General features: G+C 66.4%; 3 protein-coding genes across 3 annotated transcripts in view; 2 read left to right on the forward strand and 1 right to left on the reverse strand.

The window, feature by feature from the left end:
* Positions 1-2,358: 2,358 nt before the first annotated feature.
* EMIHUDRAFT_237861 (hypothetical protein) lies at positions 2,359-3,510 on the forward strand (the record flags this gene model as incomplete). Its single annotated transcript, XM_005777698.1, has 1 exon — positions 2,359-3,510. The coding sequence occupies one exon, from the start codon at positions 2,359-2,361 to the stop codon at positions 3,508-3,510; it is 1,152 nt and encodes a 383-aa protein (XP_005777755.1).
* Positions 3,511-3,985: 475 nt separating this feature from the next.
* Positions 3,986-5,985, reverse strand: EMIHUDRAFT_457592 (hypothetical protein; the record flags this gene model as incomplete). The annotated part of the gene is made up of 4 exons (XM_005777699.1): positions 3,986-4,716; positions 4,835-4,887; positions 5,024-5,816; positions 5,941-5,985. The coding sequence occupies 4 exons, from the start codon at positions 5,983-5,985 to the stop codon at positions 4,225-4,227; spliced, it is 1,383 nt and encodes a 460-aa protein (XP_005777756.1). The 3' UTR covers positions 3,986-4,224.
* A 1,720-nt stretch (positions 5,986-7,705) lies between these two features.
* Positions 7,706-12,470, forward strand: part of TPS2 (putative alpha,alpha-trehalose-phosphate synthase) — a gene marked incomplete at its 5' end in the record, with an annotated part of 9,727 nt that continues 4,962 nt past the window's right edge. The window contains 6 exons of the mRNA XM_005777700.1: positions 7,706-7,769; positions 8,729-8,999; positions 9,069-9,282; positions 9,450-9,468; positions 10,397-10,940; positions 11,273-11,343. Coding sequence (XP_005777757.1) covers positions 7,706-7,769; positions 8,729-8,999; positions 9,069-9,282; positions 9,450-9,468; positions 10,397-10,940; positions 11,273-11,343 — 1,183 coding nt within the window. The remainder of the gene's footprint in view (positions 7,770-8,728; positions 9,000-9,068; positions 9,283-9,449; positions 9,469-10,396; positions 10,941-11,272; positions 11,344-12,470) is intronic.

The raw sequence follows: 12,470 nt of genomic DNA on the forward strand, positions 1-12,470 counted from the left end.
CCGACCTGCCGCGCCTCATCCCACGACAGGTAGACGCCCGGGCTGGGGCCGCCACAGACGCCATAGTACGGCTTCTTTGGCATCGCGCACTCAATAGCGCCAAAGCGAGCCGGGTGCCTAAGGAGGTGAGCCGTCAGTATCAACGATGGCGGCACTGTTCATGGTGGCGGCGCTCGTGGCAAACGGGCGCGCCTCGAAAAGGCGGAGCGGCTGGCGGCGCGCGCGAGGGCACTGCTGCTGCGAACGCCGAGTCCCTGCGCAGCGATCGGGAGCAGGCACACAGCCAGAGAGCAGGATCGCCGAATGGTCGCGACGCCCAGGCCAGCTCCACTCTCACCGTCGGCGGGTGGTTTTTTTTACGAGGTGAATTTGGCAAAGCAAGACGCAGCGCTCACACAAAACCACAGTGGGTGGAAAGCGAACGAGTCACTTTACAGGGGTCGTCGATTAGTGCGGGCCACTCCTCTCTCTCCTCTCTCCCCAGAGAGGCGGAGGTGCCTTTCTGGGGTCTTGCGATCGAATGTTATGCAGCCCTCGGCCACGCTCTCCTTTCGTGGCTGATAAGCATTCTCTCCAGGCGATGGAGGGAGGATGGATGGCGGGGAGCACGGGTGTGACTGCTCACCAAGGCCGAGGGGGGCGAGAGAGAGGGGGACACGACCGCGCGACACGCACCACCCTTCGTTTCTTTTTTGCAATCATTCTAGCGGGGCCTCAGGCCCCCAGCCAGCCCCCAGCGGGGGCTCTGCGGCTCTCTCTCTCTGTCTGGCGAGGCACTCCCACGCCTCACGGGGTCCCCCCTTGCCCGGGGGGGCGAGGTAACCCGAGATGCGAGCTCGGCGAGACTGCGTCAGCTGTTCCCACACACAGGCAGCTATTGCAGCTCTACCTCGCCAGGGCTCTCTCGGCGGCCGTCTCTGCGCTCTGGAGATGCACCGAAAAGGCCCTCCTTCAAACTTCTGGAGCAGCGGGCACTCGGCCATGGCGAAGCACGTGCTGGAGCCCACACCGGAGAAGGGTGGCACCGGGACTGGTACACCGCTCAGCCCCGCGCAGAGTCGTGACGGGCCGCGCAAGCCCAGGTCGTGCTGCTGCAGCCCCGTCATCCGCCGCAGCGAGCAGCGGCGCCTGCTTTTGCGGATGATCTCGCGGCTGCTGCTGGCCGGCTCGCTCATGCTCGTGGTGCTGATGACCTTCGTCATGCCACGCCCAGTCCAGCCAACCCAACTTCGCGTCGCTGGCTGGAGCGAGCCGAGACCGCACCTCCCAGCCTCTGCCCAGAGGAGCGCCCAGAGGAGTGCGAGGACGGTGGCGAGGCTGGCGCTGCATGCGAGGAGGCTGGAGCAGGGCGCGTCGCCGCCACCCCCCCCGCGTAGCGTGACGCAGCAGCCGCCTGCGCGGGTGATCGCATCGCCGCCACTTCCGCAGCAGTGCGAGCTTGCGCCGAAATCTGCTGCGAAGCAAGGCGGTTCTGAAGGCGCCCCGTCCGTTTCGTCGCCGCTCGGCGTGGTTGGCATGGAGTTGGAAGGAGTAGTGGTCAGACCTGGCTACCAGTGTCTGGTGGATGTGGCAGCTGATTGCCAACGGGCGTGTACGGCCCATAAACCGATCGAGGCCAACGGGAGGCCTGGAAAGCGTTGCAATACGTGGGTTTGGTGCGGCGACCAACAAGCCTGCGGCGGGCGGCATCGGCAGTGCTGGCTCAAATTCAGCGAGAAGCTTTACAAGCGTCCGGTGGGTGATCCCAAGGGATGGACCTCTGGTCGACTTGATGTGCAGGCTGCTGCACCGAAGGTCACAGCGAAGGTTACGCCGGTGCCGCCCAAAGGGTCAGCGCCAAAGCCGGCCGAGCCGAAACCCCCAGAGCCGCAGCAACCAAAAGTGTCGGAGCCGAAACCTGTGCAGGCGCAGCCGGTGGCACCGAAGCCGTTACAGGCGAAGCCGGTGGCGCCGAAGCCGTTACAGGCAAAGTCAGTGGCGCCGACGGAGGCGACGTCGACGAAGGCAAAGCCGACTGGGGCACAGCCGCAGATCACGCCGGTGCAGACCACGCCCAAAGCGGCGGCATCAGAGCCGGCCAAACCGCTCACGTCCCTCCAGCCGCCCAAAACGGCGCAAGCCGCGCCGGCTGCCGAAGCAAAGCCGCTCCAGGCACCAGCGGCTAGCAATGCTGCGTCGCAACAGGCCCGGGCGAAGGTGCAGCCCGTTGTGATGCTTCGGCCGCAGCCCAGCATGCCTAGCCTGCCGCACCCCTGCGAGGGCGCACCTTGCGCCCGCTCGCCCTGCCCACGCAATCGCACATACTGCCCTCGGGCGCTCGCCGTGTACCGCAAGGCTGCGAAAGCGTACGTTCCCGGAATGTTTGCCATGCGTGAGCCGATTGCTCCGCCCGCGACGATAAGGCCGGGGAAGAATCCGTGTTGGGCCAAGGGCAAGAATACGCGCTGCCTCCCCGCCTTTCTGCTGCTCGGGGTGGCTCAGACCGGCGTGCGCGACCTGTACGCTCGTATCTCCGCCAGCGCCGACATTGCCGCGATCCCGTTTGGAACGGGCTGGTTCTTCACGCAGCCAGAAGTCAAATGGCAAAAGTACATGGACATCACGTCTCGGTTTGCGCAAGCCTTTCCAAACAAGCTGCTCGGGCAGGCCGTCGCCGACGGCTTTGACATCGTGTGGCAGCAGCAGAGCCGACTCGCGACCCCGTTCCTCAACACCATGGCCGAGGCGCGCCAGCGGTGCTTGCGCCAAAAGAAGGAGGCCCTCGGAGTCTGCATGGGGCGGAGCATGCCACACGCGCGCAAGCTCGACGCGATGCAAGGCGAGTTCAATGGCGTGCCTTTTGTGGGGCAAGGCGAGCCCGTTCGAACATTCTCGGTGCCGCAGCTCGTGCGCGTCGGCTACGCCGACAGTCCCGCGCCGTCGCTGATTGTCATGCTCCGGCTGCCATGGGTGAGGATGCACTCTGCGTACTGGAGTGGGCAGCAATATAGGCAGCGCTACAACAGCAGCGCCAAGGGCGAGGCGGCGTGGGTCGACGCGTCCGTCAACTCATTCCTGCAGTGCGAAAAGAAGTTTGGGGTCGAGCGGTGCGCGCTCTCATTCGAGAGCCTCTCGAGCGAGAACGAGGCGGCGTTCGGCCACTGCGACCAGCTCATCCGAGGATTGTACTCTGTTTTCCTGCCGCGGTGGCGACAAGACCACCCGCGGCTGCTCGCGCTGCGCGCTGAGCAGTACTATTCCCGGCCTCGGGAGGTGCTGCAGAGCGTCTTCTCTTTCCTCAACCTCAAGACCGACGACGAGGCGGCGTGGTCTAGGCTCCTCGCCGGAGCTGTCGCTGCCTCGCCCGACCGAGAAGCGCGCAAGCCGCCGATGCTGGGTGCCACCCTGGCAAAGCTCGCCGCGTTCTACGCTCCCTCTCTCAAAGAGCTCGTGGGGCAGCTCTCGGACCAGCCAGACGCGCGCCGCTGGTACCAGTGGATGAGGTACGGCATAGAGGAGGTATATAGCTAGGCGATTTGGGCACTACGTTGGAATCGTTGAGCGCGTGCGTCTCGGTGCGTCCTGTGTGACAGGCAGTGTGCGGTGTGCGTGAGCTGCGTGTATCAGCGTGTGTGAGGTGCGGCTCCGTGTCACGGCGAGAGGGGGGATGGAGTGTACAGGGGTGCGCGCTGTTTTTTTCAGTCTGCGACGAGTTTCTCGCGCTGCGCGGACGCGTTCACGGTATATACACCCCGTGTGTCTGGGTCCGTACGAGCGGGGTCTGTGTGATTACTAACAGTATGTGTGTGTGTCGCGGTGTGGAGTGGGGTGTTGTCATACGATGGTAACGATGGGTGTGGTCGTCGGCTACGGCTTTACGTTATGTCTCTTGCGTTGGGGATGTTGCGCCGCCTGCCCGTTGCGCGGCGATCCGCCGTGTGTGGCGTGTGGGGGGTGCAACCGACTATTATCTATTTTCCAGGGCACAGGGGCGCATGGATAATCATTGTGAATGGGCCATGATATCGTACATGGCGCGCGAAAAAGACGAGACTGCCCCGTCTACTGTACAGAGTTGAGATTCGGAGCGTAGTGTTGAGGGGGATAGGAGATCATAATTGTGCGAGTATTATCTGGGGATCATGTGAGTTCTGAGTTGGGGTGCCCGGCGGAGGATTCAAGTGAGGGGTCATGGAATGAGCTAAGTACTATGACCTAATTCCACGATCATGCGAGCGAGCCGCTTTACTTGCCGTTGCTGCCGTTGGCCACGCCCGCAGACGAGAAGAGTCGCGGCAGCCCCTCCCAGCACGCGCCGTAGTCGGTGTCGAGCATTCCGTTGGACGGGTCGGCGGCGAACGGCGTGAGGCGCAGCAGCGCCGACGTCTCGAACATGAAGGCGAGGCCGCCGTCGAACTTTGTGGGCCGCGAGGTGTCGGCCTGGGAAGCCGAGGCCACCGCCGCTGCGTCCGGCCCGTGCGGCGTGCCTGCCCCGTGGTAGGAGCAGCCGCCCGGCTCGAACCCGCCCTTGCCGCCCTTCTTTGCGTCGTAGACCCCGTCGATGAGCCCCATGAACTCGGACATGCAGTTGCGGTGGAAGTAGGGCGGCCGGAAGGTGCCCTCGGCGCAGAGCCAGCGGGGCGGGAAGATGACAAAGTCGGCGGCGGCGACGCCAGGCTCGTTGGTCGGTACGGTGAGCACGGTGAAGATGGACGGGTCGGGGTGGTCCACCGATACCTGACAGGCGGCGGGAGCACAAGCCTCGGGGGTCTGTACACGGCGTCTCTTGACGGCGTGACGGCCCAGCCTCTGCGGTGGCGGCGGCTGGGTGGGAGAGGGAGGCGGAGGGCGGCGCCGTGTTGACGGCGTGGAAGCGGCGCAAGTCGTACTTGTACGGCGCGTAGTTGCCTGCAGTGTCGCGGCGGCGGCCGGTGCTGAGCCGGGCGGGGCGAGCGGTACGGCGGTGGCGGCGGGCGGCGGTGGCTGGCGGTGGCGGCGGGCGGCGGTGGTGGCGGGCGGCGGTGGCGGCGGGTCGGTGCGCGACCGTGCCATCCGACGACGTCGAAGACGGAGTGGGTGCGCTTGGTGGCGTAGAGGCGGCCGAGCAGCTTGGTGACGACGGTGAAGTCGCACGTCCGGTCCTCGTACCACGCGTGCGGGTACACAAAGTCGCGGGGCTCGGCGAGCCCGTTTGCCCCAATCGGGCCGAGCTCCGGAAGGCGAAAGTGGGGCCCGAAGGTCTCGAGTACGTAGCCACGCGCGCCGGACGACCCGGCGGCGGGGCTCGCGGCGAAGCGGACGCCGCGCGGGACGACGCACACCTCGCGCGGCTCGACGCTCATCCGTCCGAACTCTGTGACCACGTGCAGCGCGCCCGCCTGCGGCACGAGGAGGAGGTCTCCGTCCGAGTTGGAGAAGGCGGTGTCGAGCATGGGCGCGTTGCACGAGTAGAGGTGGATCGCGACGCCCTCCTTGAGCGCAGGCCCGCCCGCGCCGCACATGGTCACCAGACCCTCCACAAAGGTGACTGGCGCGCCAGTCGGCAGCGGGAGCGGCCGCCAGCGGTGCGGATCGGGCGCGGCGACGGCCGCGGCGTCGGAGAAGTCGGCCTGCAGCCGGCTGGGCAGCGGCTCCGAGGCGCTGCCGCCCACGGATGGCGCAATCCGGTAGAGCCACGAGCGCTGGTTGGTCGCGCGTGGCGCCGTGAAGGCGGTGCCCGAAAGCTGCTCGGCGTAGAGGCCCAGCGGAGGCTGCTGCGGCGAGTTTTGGCCGACAGGCAGCGCGCCCAGCACCGCCTCGGAGGCGACGTGCGAGCCGAAGCCGGAGAGCTCAGCGGACTGTGACATACGATGCGGGCAAGGGCAGGGGGCAAGACGGACTATCCGGATTGATTAAGAGTTCGGCAAAAGACAGGAAGGACACAACGCCTCTGCAAGGGGCCCCTCCAATCTCCTGCCCCACCGCTTGGTAGCAGGTCGCATCGACGGGTGGCCTTGCCTCCCACATCGATGCGGGCGTAGGGTTGAGTTGAGTAGTGCGTCATCTTGAGGAACGCTAGACTCGACTCCCTCTCGGAGATCGACGCCGCCCGACCGCCGGAGATCACCGGAGATCACCCGAGATCACCCGAGATCACCGGAGGTCTCGATGTCGCGGCGACGACGATCTCGACGGGGCCCTGGCGTGGTTGGGCGTTGTGCCTCCCCACGCCCTGGGACAGACAACACATGCCAGGGCCCACAGACACATCACGACACACATGAACAGAACACGCTGCATGACGAAAGCGGGGGAGTGAGACTAGTCGTCTCCTCAAGTCGTCTCTCCACTGAGACCCATGAATAAAGAGAGCTCAATCAGCTCTGAGCCATGAATATCGCCAGGAAGAGGGCGGGTGGGGGCGATTGAATCATGGCGCGAGGCGCGCTGGCTCCATGGCAGCACGTTGAAGCAGAGCAGGTGGGGACGAGGACGCGCGTGAGGACGCGTCGCCTCTCTGCTGTGAATAGAGGGAGAGTGCTGCAGCGTTGGAACCGAAGCTCGGCGCCTCGCCCTCAGCAGAGCGGGCGAGAAAAGCTGAAGCTGTTCGCGCCACCTCTGCAAGGGGCCCCTCCAATCTCCTGCCCCACCGCTTGGTAGCAGGTCGCATCGACGGGTGGCCTTGCCTCCCACATCGATGCGGGCGTAGGGTTGAGTTGAGTAGTGCGTCATCTTGAGGAACGCTAGACTCGACTCCCTCTCGGAGATCGACGCCGCCCGACCGCCGGAGATCACCGGAGATCACCCGAGATCACCCGAGATCACCGGAGGTCTCGATGTCGCGGCGACGACGATCTCGACGGGGCCCTGGCGTGGTTGGGCGTTGTGCCTCCCCACGTCTCGGACTTCGACGGCTTGACGACGTGGTCGAGCCCGGTACGGCACAGCACAGCGCCCCCACGCGAGAACCGTAGTCAATCAGTCCACGAGCGGCCCGCGTAGAACGACGCCGACAGTGCATCTGGTGCGAGGCCTCCCCGGCCGTCGCTGCGCCTGCGTGAGCCGCTCTTCTCGATGAAGAGCTAGTCGAGATATACTCTGGCGAGGCGACAGCAGATCCAGCCGCCCGCCCGCCACGCCGCCGACGAGGCGGCGCACGAGACGACGCTCTTCTCGATGAAGAGCGAGTCGAGATATACTCTGGCTAGGCGACAGCAGATCCAGCTGCCCGCCTGCCACGCCGCCGACGAGGCGGCGCACGAGTCGACGCTCTTCTCGATGGAGAGCTAGTCGAGATATGCTCTGGCGAGGCGACAGCAGATCCAGCTGCCCGCCCGCCCCGCCGCCGATGACGCGGCGCCCGAGACGACTTTCTTCTCGATGTAGAGCTAGTCGAGATATACTCTGGCGGGGCGACAGCAGTTCAAGCTGCCCGCCAGCAGTTGACTGGTATCAGCAGTCGAGTCGCAATCCGGTGGATCGGCAGAGTCAGGGCGGGTTCTGCACCCAGGACCTCGCCCGTTACCTGCGTCAACACTAGACGCTCTCGCTGCTGTATTTGCTGTGCGTCGCGCGTCCCATCGCGCGACCGCTTGCTGCTATGCTCATACCCACGAAGGCAAATCCGTGATGCCATTCCGGAAGCAGCAAGCTCGGTCAATTCCCAGCGATCGCCCGACGCAGATCGGCCGCTGGACCGGCAGTTCCAGCTTCGTCTGTGTATTGCGTGTCGCTGCTTCATTCTGCAATGATACGCTGGACGGCCACACCAAGACTGTCCATCCCGACCACAAACACGGTCCATCGGGCTGGTCCATACGGCGGCGGCGCTTTGCGCATCCAGCCGGTGTGCACGAGATTCACGGATCCGCCGTGGAGACTGTGCGCTATCCACCAGCCGCTGAATGGCTGTACGGGCTGTTCGAGCCGACAGAACAACGACAACTGAATGCGGAAACTGAATGCTCGGCGCCAATGCTCTGATCTGTGCAGCGCCTGCGCGTGCCGCCGCACAGCGGCCACGGACCGTTGCGGTCCACAGCGCTCCGGCCATGGCGATTGAATCATGGCGCGAGGCGCGCTGGCTCCATGGCAGCACGTTGAAGCAGAGCAGGTGGGGACGAGGACGCGCGTGAGGACGCGTCGCCTCTCTGCTGTGAATAGAGGGAGAGTGCTGCAGCGTTGGAACCGAAGCTCGGCGCCTCGCCCTCAGCAGAGCGGGCGAGAAAAGCTGAAGCTGTTCGCGCCACAGCTCTCTCACATGACAAGCAGCGATCCCACGATTGCGAAAGACGACTGCACTAGACAAAGAAAAGAAATTTTCCGGGCTGCCAACCGCCCGCGCTGCCGCCGCCTCGGCACACGGCCCGCCTGCTGCCCCGGCCGGCGACCGCCGCGCTCCCAACACATACATGGAAGACCTCGCCGCCGCCCTCGACGCGCTGTCGTTCGAGCACGCGGCGCTCGCCGCGGCGCCGCCTCCGGCAGCGGCCGAGCGCGCCTGCAAGAGCATGCGGGCGCTCGTTCAGTCCGCCAGCGAGCCAGGCGCGAGCGCCGAGCAGAGGCGGGCCGGCGCAGAAGCGGAGGCGGCACTGGCCGAAGGCAGCGGAGCGGCTGCTCTGTGCGCTGCCGTCAACGTCGCGACCAGCGCGATCGACGCCATCGACCGGCACTCCGACGCGGACACGGCCGAATGCGGCGAGAGCCGCACGCCTCTCTCCATATCCCGCCCGCCGCCGCCTCCGCCGCCGACGCCCGAGCCTCGCCGCAGGCCTGCTTCGCTGGGGCCATCTGCGGGTGAACGCGCTCCAGCTGCTCCTCCTCATCGGCTCGAGCGAGGCGCGCTGCGTCCGCCTCCTCGAGGTGGCTGGCGGCGTCGCGGACGCGTGCGTGCATCTGCTCCGCTCCAACGGCTCAAGGGTCGACCTGGAGGGCGTGCGGGTGGCGTGCAACCTGCTGCGCAACCTCGCCATGCCCGTGGGCAGCCGCGCGCGGATCGGAGGCGTCGACGGCGTCTTTGCGTCCCTCTACGCCCACGTCGGGTCTGCCTCGCCGCCGCCGCCCTCTCCTGGCCGCGCCCGCCGCCCCAGCTCGTGCTCTCTCGCACACAGGCACCGCGACCCGAACTGCGCGGCGCTTGTCGGCGCGACCCTCCGCCTCCTCGTCGAGGGTTGCGCGCTGAATGCGGCGCGCGCAGCGCATGCGGCGGCGGACATCAGCGGCGGAGGTGGCTCTGGTGGTGGTGGCGGTGGCGGCGGCGGCGGCGGCGGCGAGGACGGCAGCGGCGCGGGGGGCGCCGCTCCGGCCGAGACGTTTGGGTGTATTGTGCGGCTGGACGTGTCTCGCCTGCACCCGTTTTGCCGCGCGGAGCTGTGCCGCTTCCTCTGCCTCACCATAGCTCAGGCGCGGCGCCGATCCGCGCCCGCGGCCCTCCTCCCACCTCGAACCCCTCCTCCCACCTCGAGCTCCCTCGCCCGCGTGCCTCTGCGCAGGTCTGCGGCGACTACCGGAGTGAGCTCGGCGCAATGGCCCCGACGGCGGCCCTGCAGCGCGGCATGACGGGGCAGGCGAGAGCGCAAGCCCCGTGGCCGAGGCCCGCTGCAGCGTCGCTGACTGCTCGGCCCCGCCGCCGCCCGCCGGGGAGCGCAGGCGACGCTGCAGTTCGCGGTCTTCCTCCTCGCCTCGCGCCACGCGCCCCTCCACGCGGAGGCGTGCGCTGCGCTCGTCGCGGCGCGCCGTGTTCACGAGCGTTCGGCTTGCGGTGGCGAGTGGGGAGAGGCCGTCCTCGCATCGCTCACGGTGCCGGCGGGCGGCACGGAGCGGCCCCTTCGGCAGGTGCTGGAAGGGCTGGCGGCGGACGGCTCGCCTTCCAGCGAGGCATGCGGGCAGCTGCTAGCGTAGTGTAGTGTGCACTGGCAGTGGCACGGCAAGGTCTCGGAAACGAAAGAAATGTGGCGCGGGCGAATTAAAAAAAATCGCGCGTCGTTTAGAGGTCAAAATAGGGAAGGCATGCGCGCGTCGTTCCCTGGGGCGTCTGCCACTCTGTGTACGGGGTGTGGACCCTGATGAGTTGACCAGGGGTTGTGCGCTGGGCCCTCCTGCTCGGCTCCAGCCAGTAGACAAGTCTTGTCATCAACAGAGTAGAAGGATCTGACCTCGGGGCCGATGTGACCAAGCGCTGGTAGCGTGGTTTAACCTCACACCCATGGTCTCACAGTGTGCCGGCAGTCGCCGAGCCCGCCGCAGCCGCTCGAAGCCGCTCACGCCGCCGCCGCCCTCCACCTCTCCCACGCCGCCGCCACCCTCCACCTCCTCCACATCCAGGGCTGGTGCACTAACGTTACCACGGTGTTCACACGTTAACGGCTAACACCACAGCCGTAGAGGTGTTCAAACGTGTTAACACCGCCCCGCGGGAGGTGTTGACACGCTCCGTCAGAGTCCTTCGCCGTCTTTGACCACCGGCACTGGCCGACGGAGCACGAGGCGCTGGAGGCGTTCGGCAAGGCGGAGATCAATGAGCTGTACAAGCACTACAAGGACTTCTTCCCGGACACGACGCTCGAGGGCCTGCTCGATACGTGGATCGACCTGAAGGAGGAGATCTCGAAGAGCCCCGGCCTCAAGCAGCGGCCGTTCAAGTCCCTCTGGTCGCACATGCTCGTCACCTTTTCGGGCGAGTACATGTCTGTGCTCCGCCTCGTCGCCATCATGCTACTGATCCCGCTCGACACGTCGGAGGCGGAGCGCATCTTCTCCCTTATGAACGACATCAAGACGTCCGAGCGCTCTAGCCTCGGCCAGCGCAACCTGGCAAACCTCATGTTTTGGCACTACCACGGGCGCAACATGAAGGCGTGGGAGGTGCCGGTGCAGGAGATCCTCAAGGAGTTCCATGAGCTCGTCAAGGGCAGCAAGCGCGGGCGCCAGGCCCACCCGGCCGCCGCACCCATCAAGTATGCCTTCCCACTTGCGGAGGACTAGTGCTTCTAGAGAGTTGCGTGTGTCGGGGTGTTGGTACGGCGCGCTCGTCTCGTTGCGTGCGTGACTCATCTACCTTGGGCCCGCCTGTCTGGGAGGGGAGGGGAGGGGCTGCTGTTTGTTTTAGTTTGTAAAGAAGCCGCGCATCTGGTCATATTCACTTCACACACGCAACTGCGATTGCGAACATGTCCCAGCCATCCCAAATGCGCCTATTTATTATTATCCCTCGTGCTCGACGCCCTCCTCAAAGTCGGCAATCGCCGCATCCACATCCTCCTCTTCCGCCTTTCGGTACTTCTTGAGCGCATTCTTCAGCGGCGTCTTGCCACAGTTCTCGTACAGCTCCTCGAGCTCCACCAGCGCGTGTCGGTGAATCCAGCGTCATTGCTGTCCTCTTTGAAGGTGCCTCGCGTGAGGTAGCACACGGCCTTGTCGGCAGCAGCCAGCCTGTTGCGCCGCTTCTTTGCAATGAGCTGCTCGGGCTCGCAGAAGCGCATGCCGAGCACTGCCTCAATCTTGAAGCAGAATGTCGGCACGACCGCATCGTCCGCACCGCCACCTGCCAGCCGCGCCTGGCGCAGCGCCGATGCTGCCTTTTGGCACCGGTAGCGAGCGCACATGGTGCGGTGCGCGTACTTGAGCAGGCGGTGCGAGCCGCAGTTGGCGCAGGGGCCCTGGGAATAGGGCGCGCGCGGCATTGACGCGGACCCAGGTATTTCTCGGGTATACCCGGTTTTTTGCAGGTATACCGGGTTTTACCTGGAGGGCGTGTCAACACCGTGTTAACGGCTGTGTTAACGCTTGTTTTGGGACTGCCGTTCAACTGTGTTAACACCGACCTATTTGCGCCAAGTGTTGACACGATCTGTAGTCAGTGCTGCCCCTGAGGTGTGTTAATGTTAGTGCACCAGCCCTGGCCGCCACCGCCGCTCACGCCGCCGCCGCCCTCCACCTCGCCCACGCCGCCGCCACCGCCGCTCACGCCGCCGCCGCCCCCCACCTCGCCCACGCCGCCGCCACCGCCGCTCACGCCGCCGCCGCCCCCCACCTCGCCCGCGCCTCCGCCTCCCTCCTCATCCACCACACCGCCGCCGCCGCCGCTCAACGCCGCCGCCGCCCCCCACCTCGCCCACGCCTCCGCCTCCCTCCAGCCTCCACCTCCCCCACACCGCCGCCGCCGCCGCTCACGCCGCCGCCGCCCTCCACCTCGCCCGCGCCGCCGCCGGCCTCCACCTCCACCACACCGCCGCCGCCGCCGCTCACGCCTCCGCCTCCCTCCACCTCCACCACACCGCCGCCGCCGCCGCTCACGCCGCCACCGCCCTTCACCTCGCCCACACCTCCTCCGCCCTCCAACTCCACCACACCGGCGCCGCCGCCGCTCACACCGCCGCCGCCCTCCATCTCGCCCACGCCGCCACCAGCCTCCACCTCTACCACACTACCGCCGCCGTCGCTCACTCCGCCTCCGCCCTCCACCTCGCCCACGCGTCCACTGCGAACTAAAACCCCTGCACAGCCTTCGCCAC

The sequence above is a fragment of the Emiliania huxleyi genome, assembly GCF_000372725.1.
Source record: "Emiliania huxleyi CCMP1516 unplaced genomic scaffold EMIHUscaffold_258, whole genome shotgun sequence".
Taxonomy (NCBI): domain Eukaryota; phylum Haptophyta; order Isochrysidales; family Noelaerhabdaceae; genus Emiliania; species Emiliania huxleyi.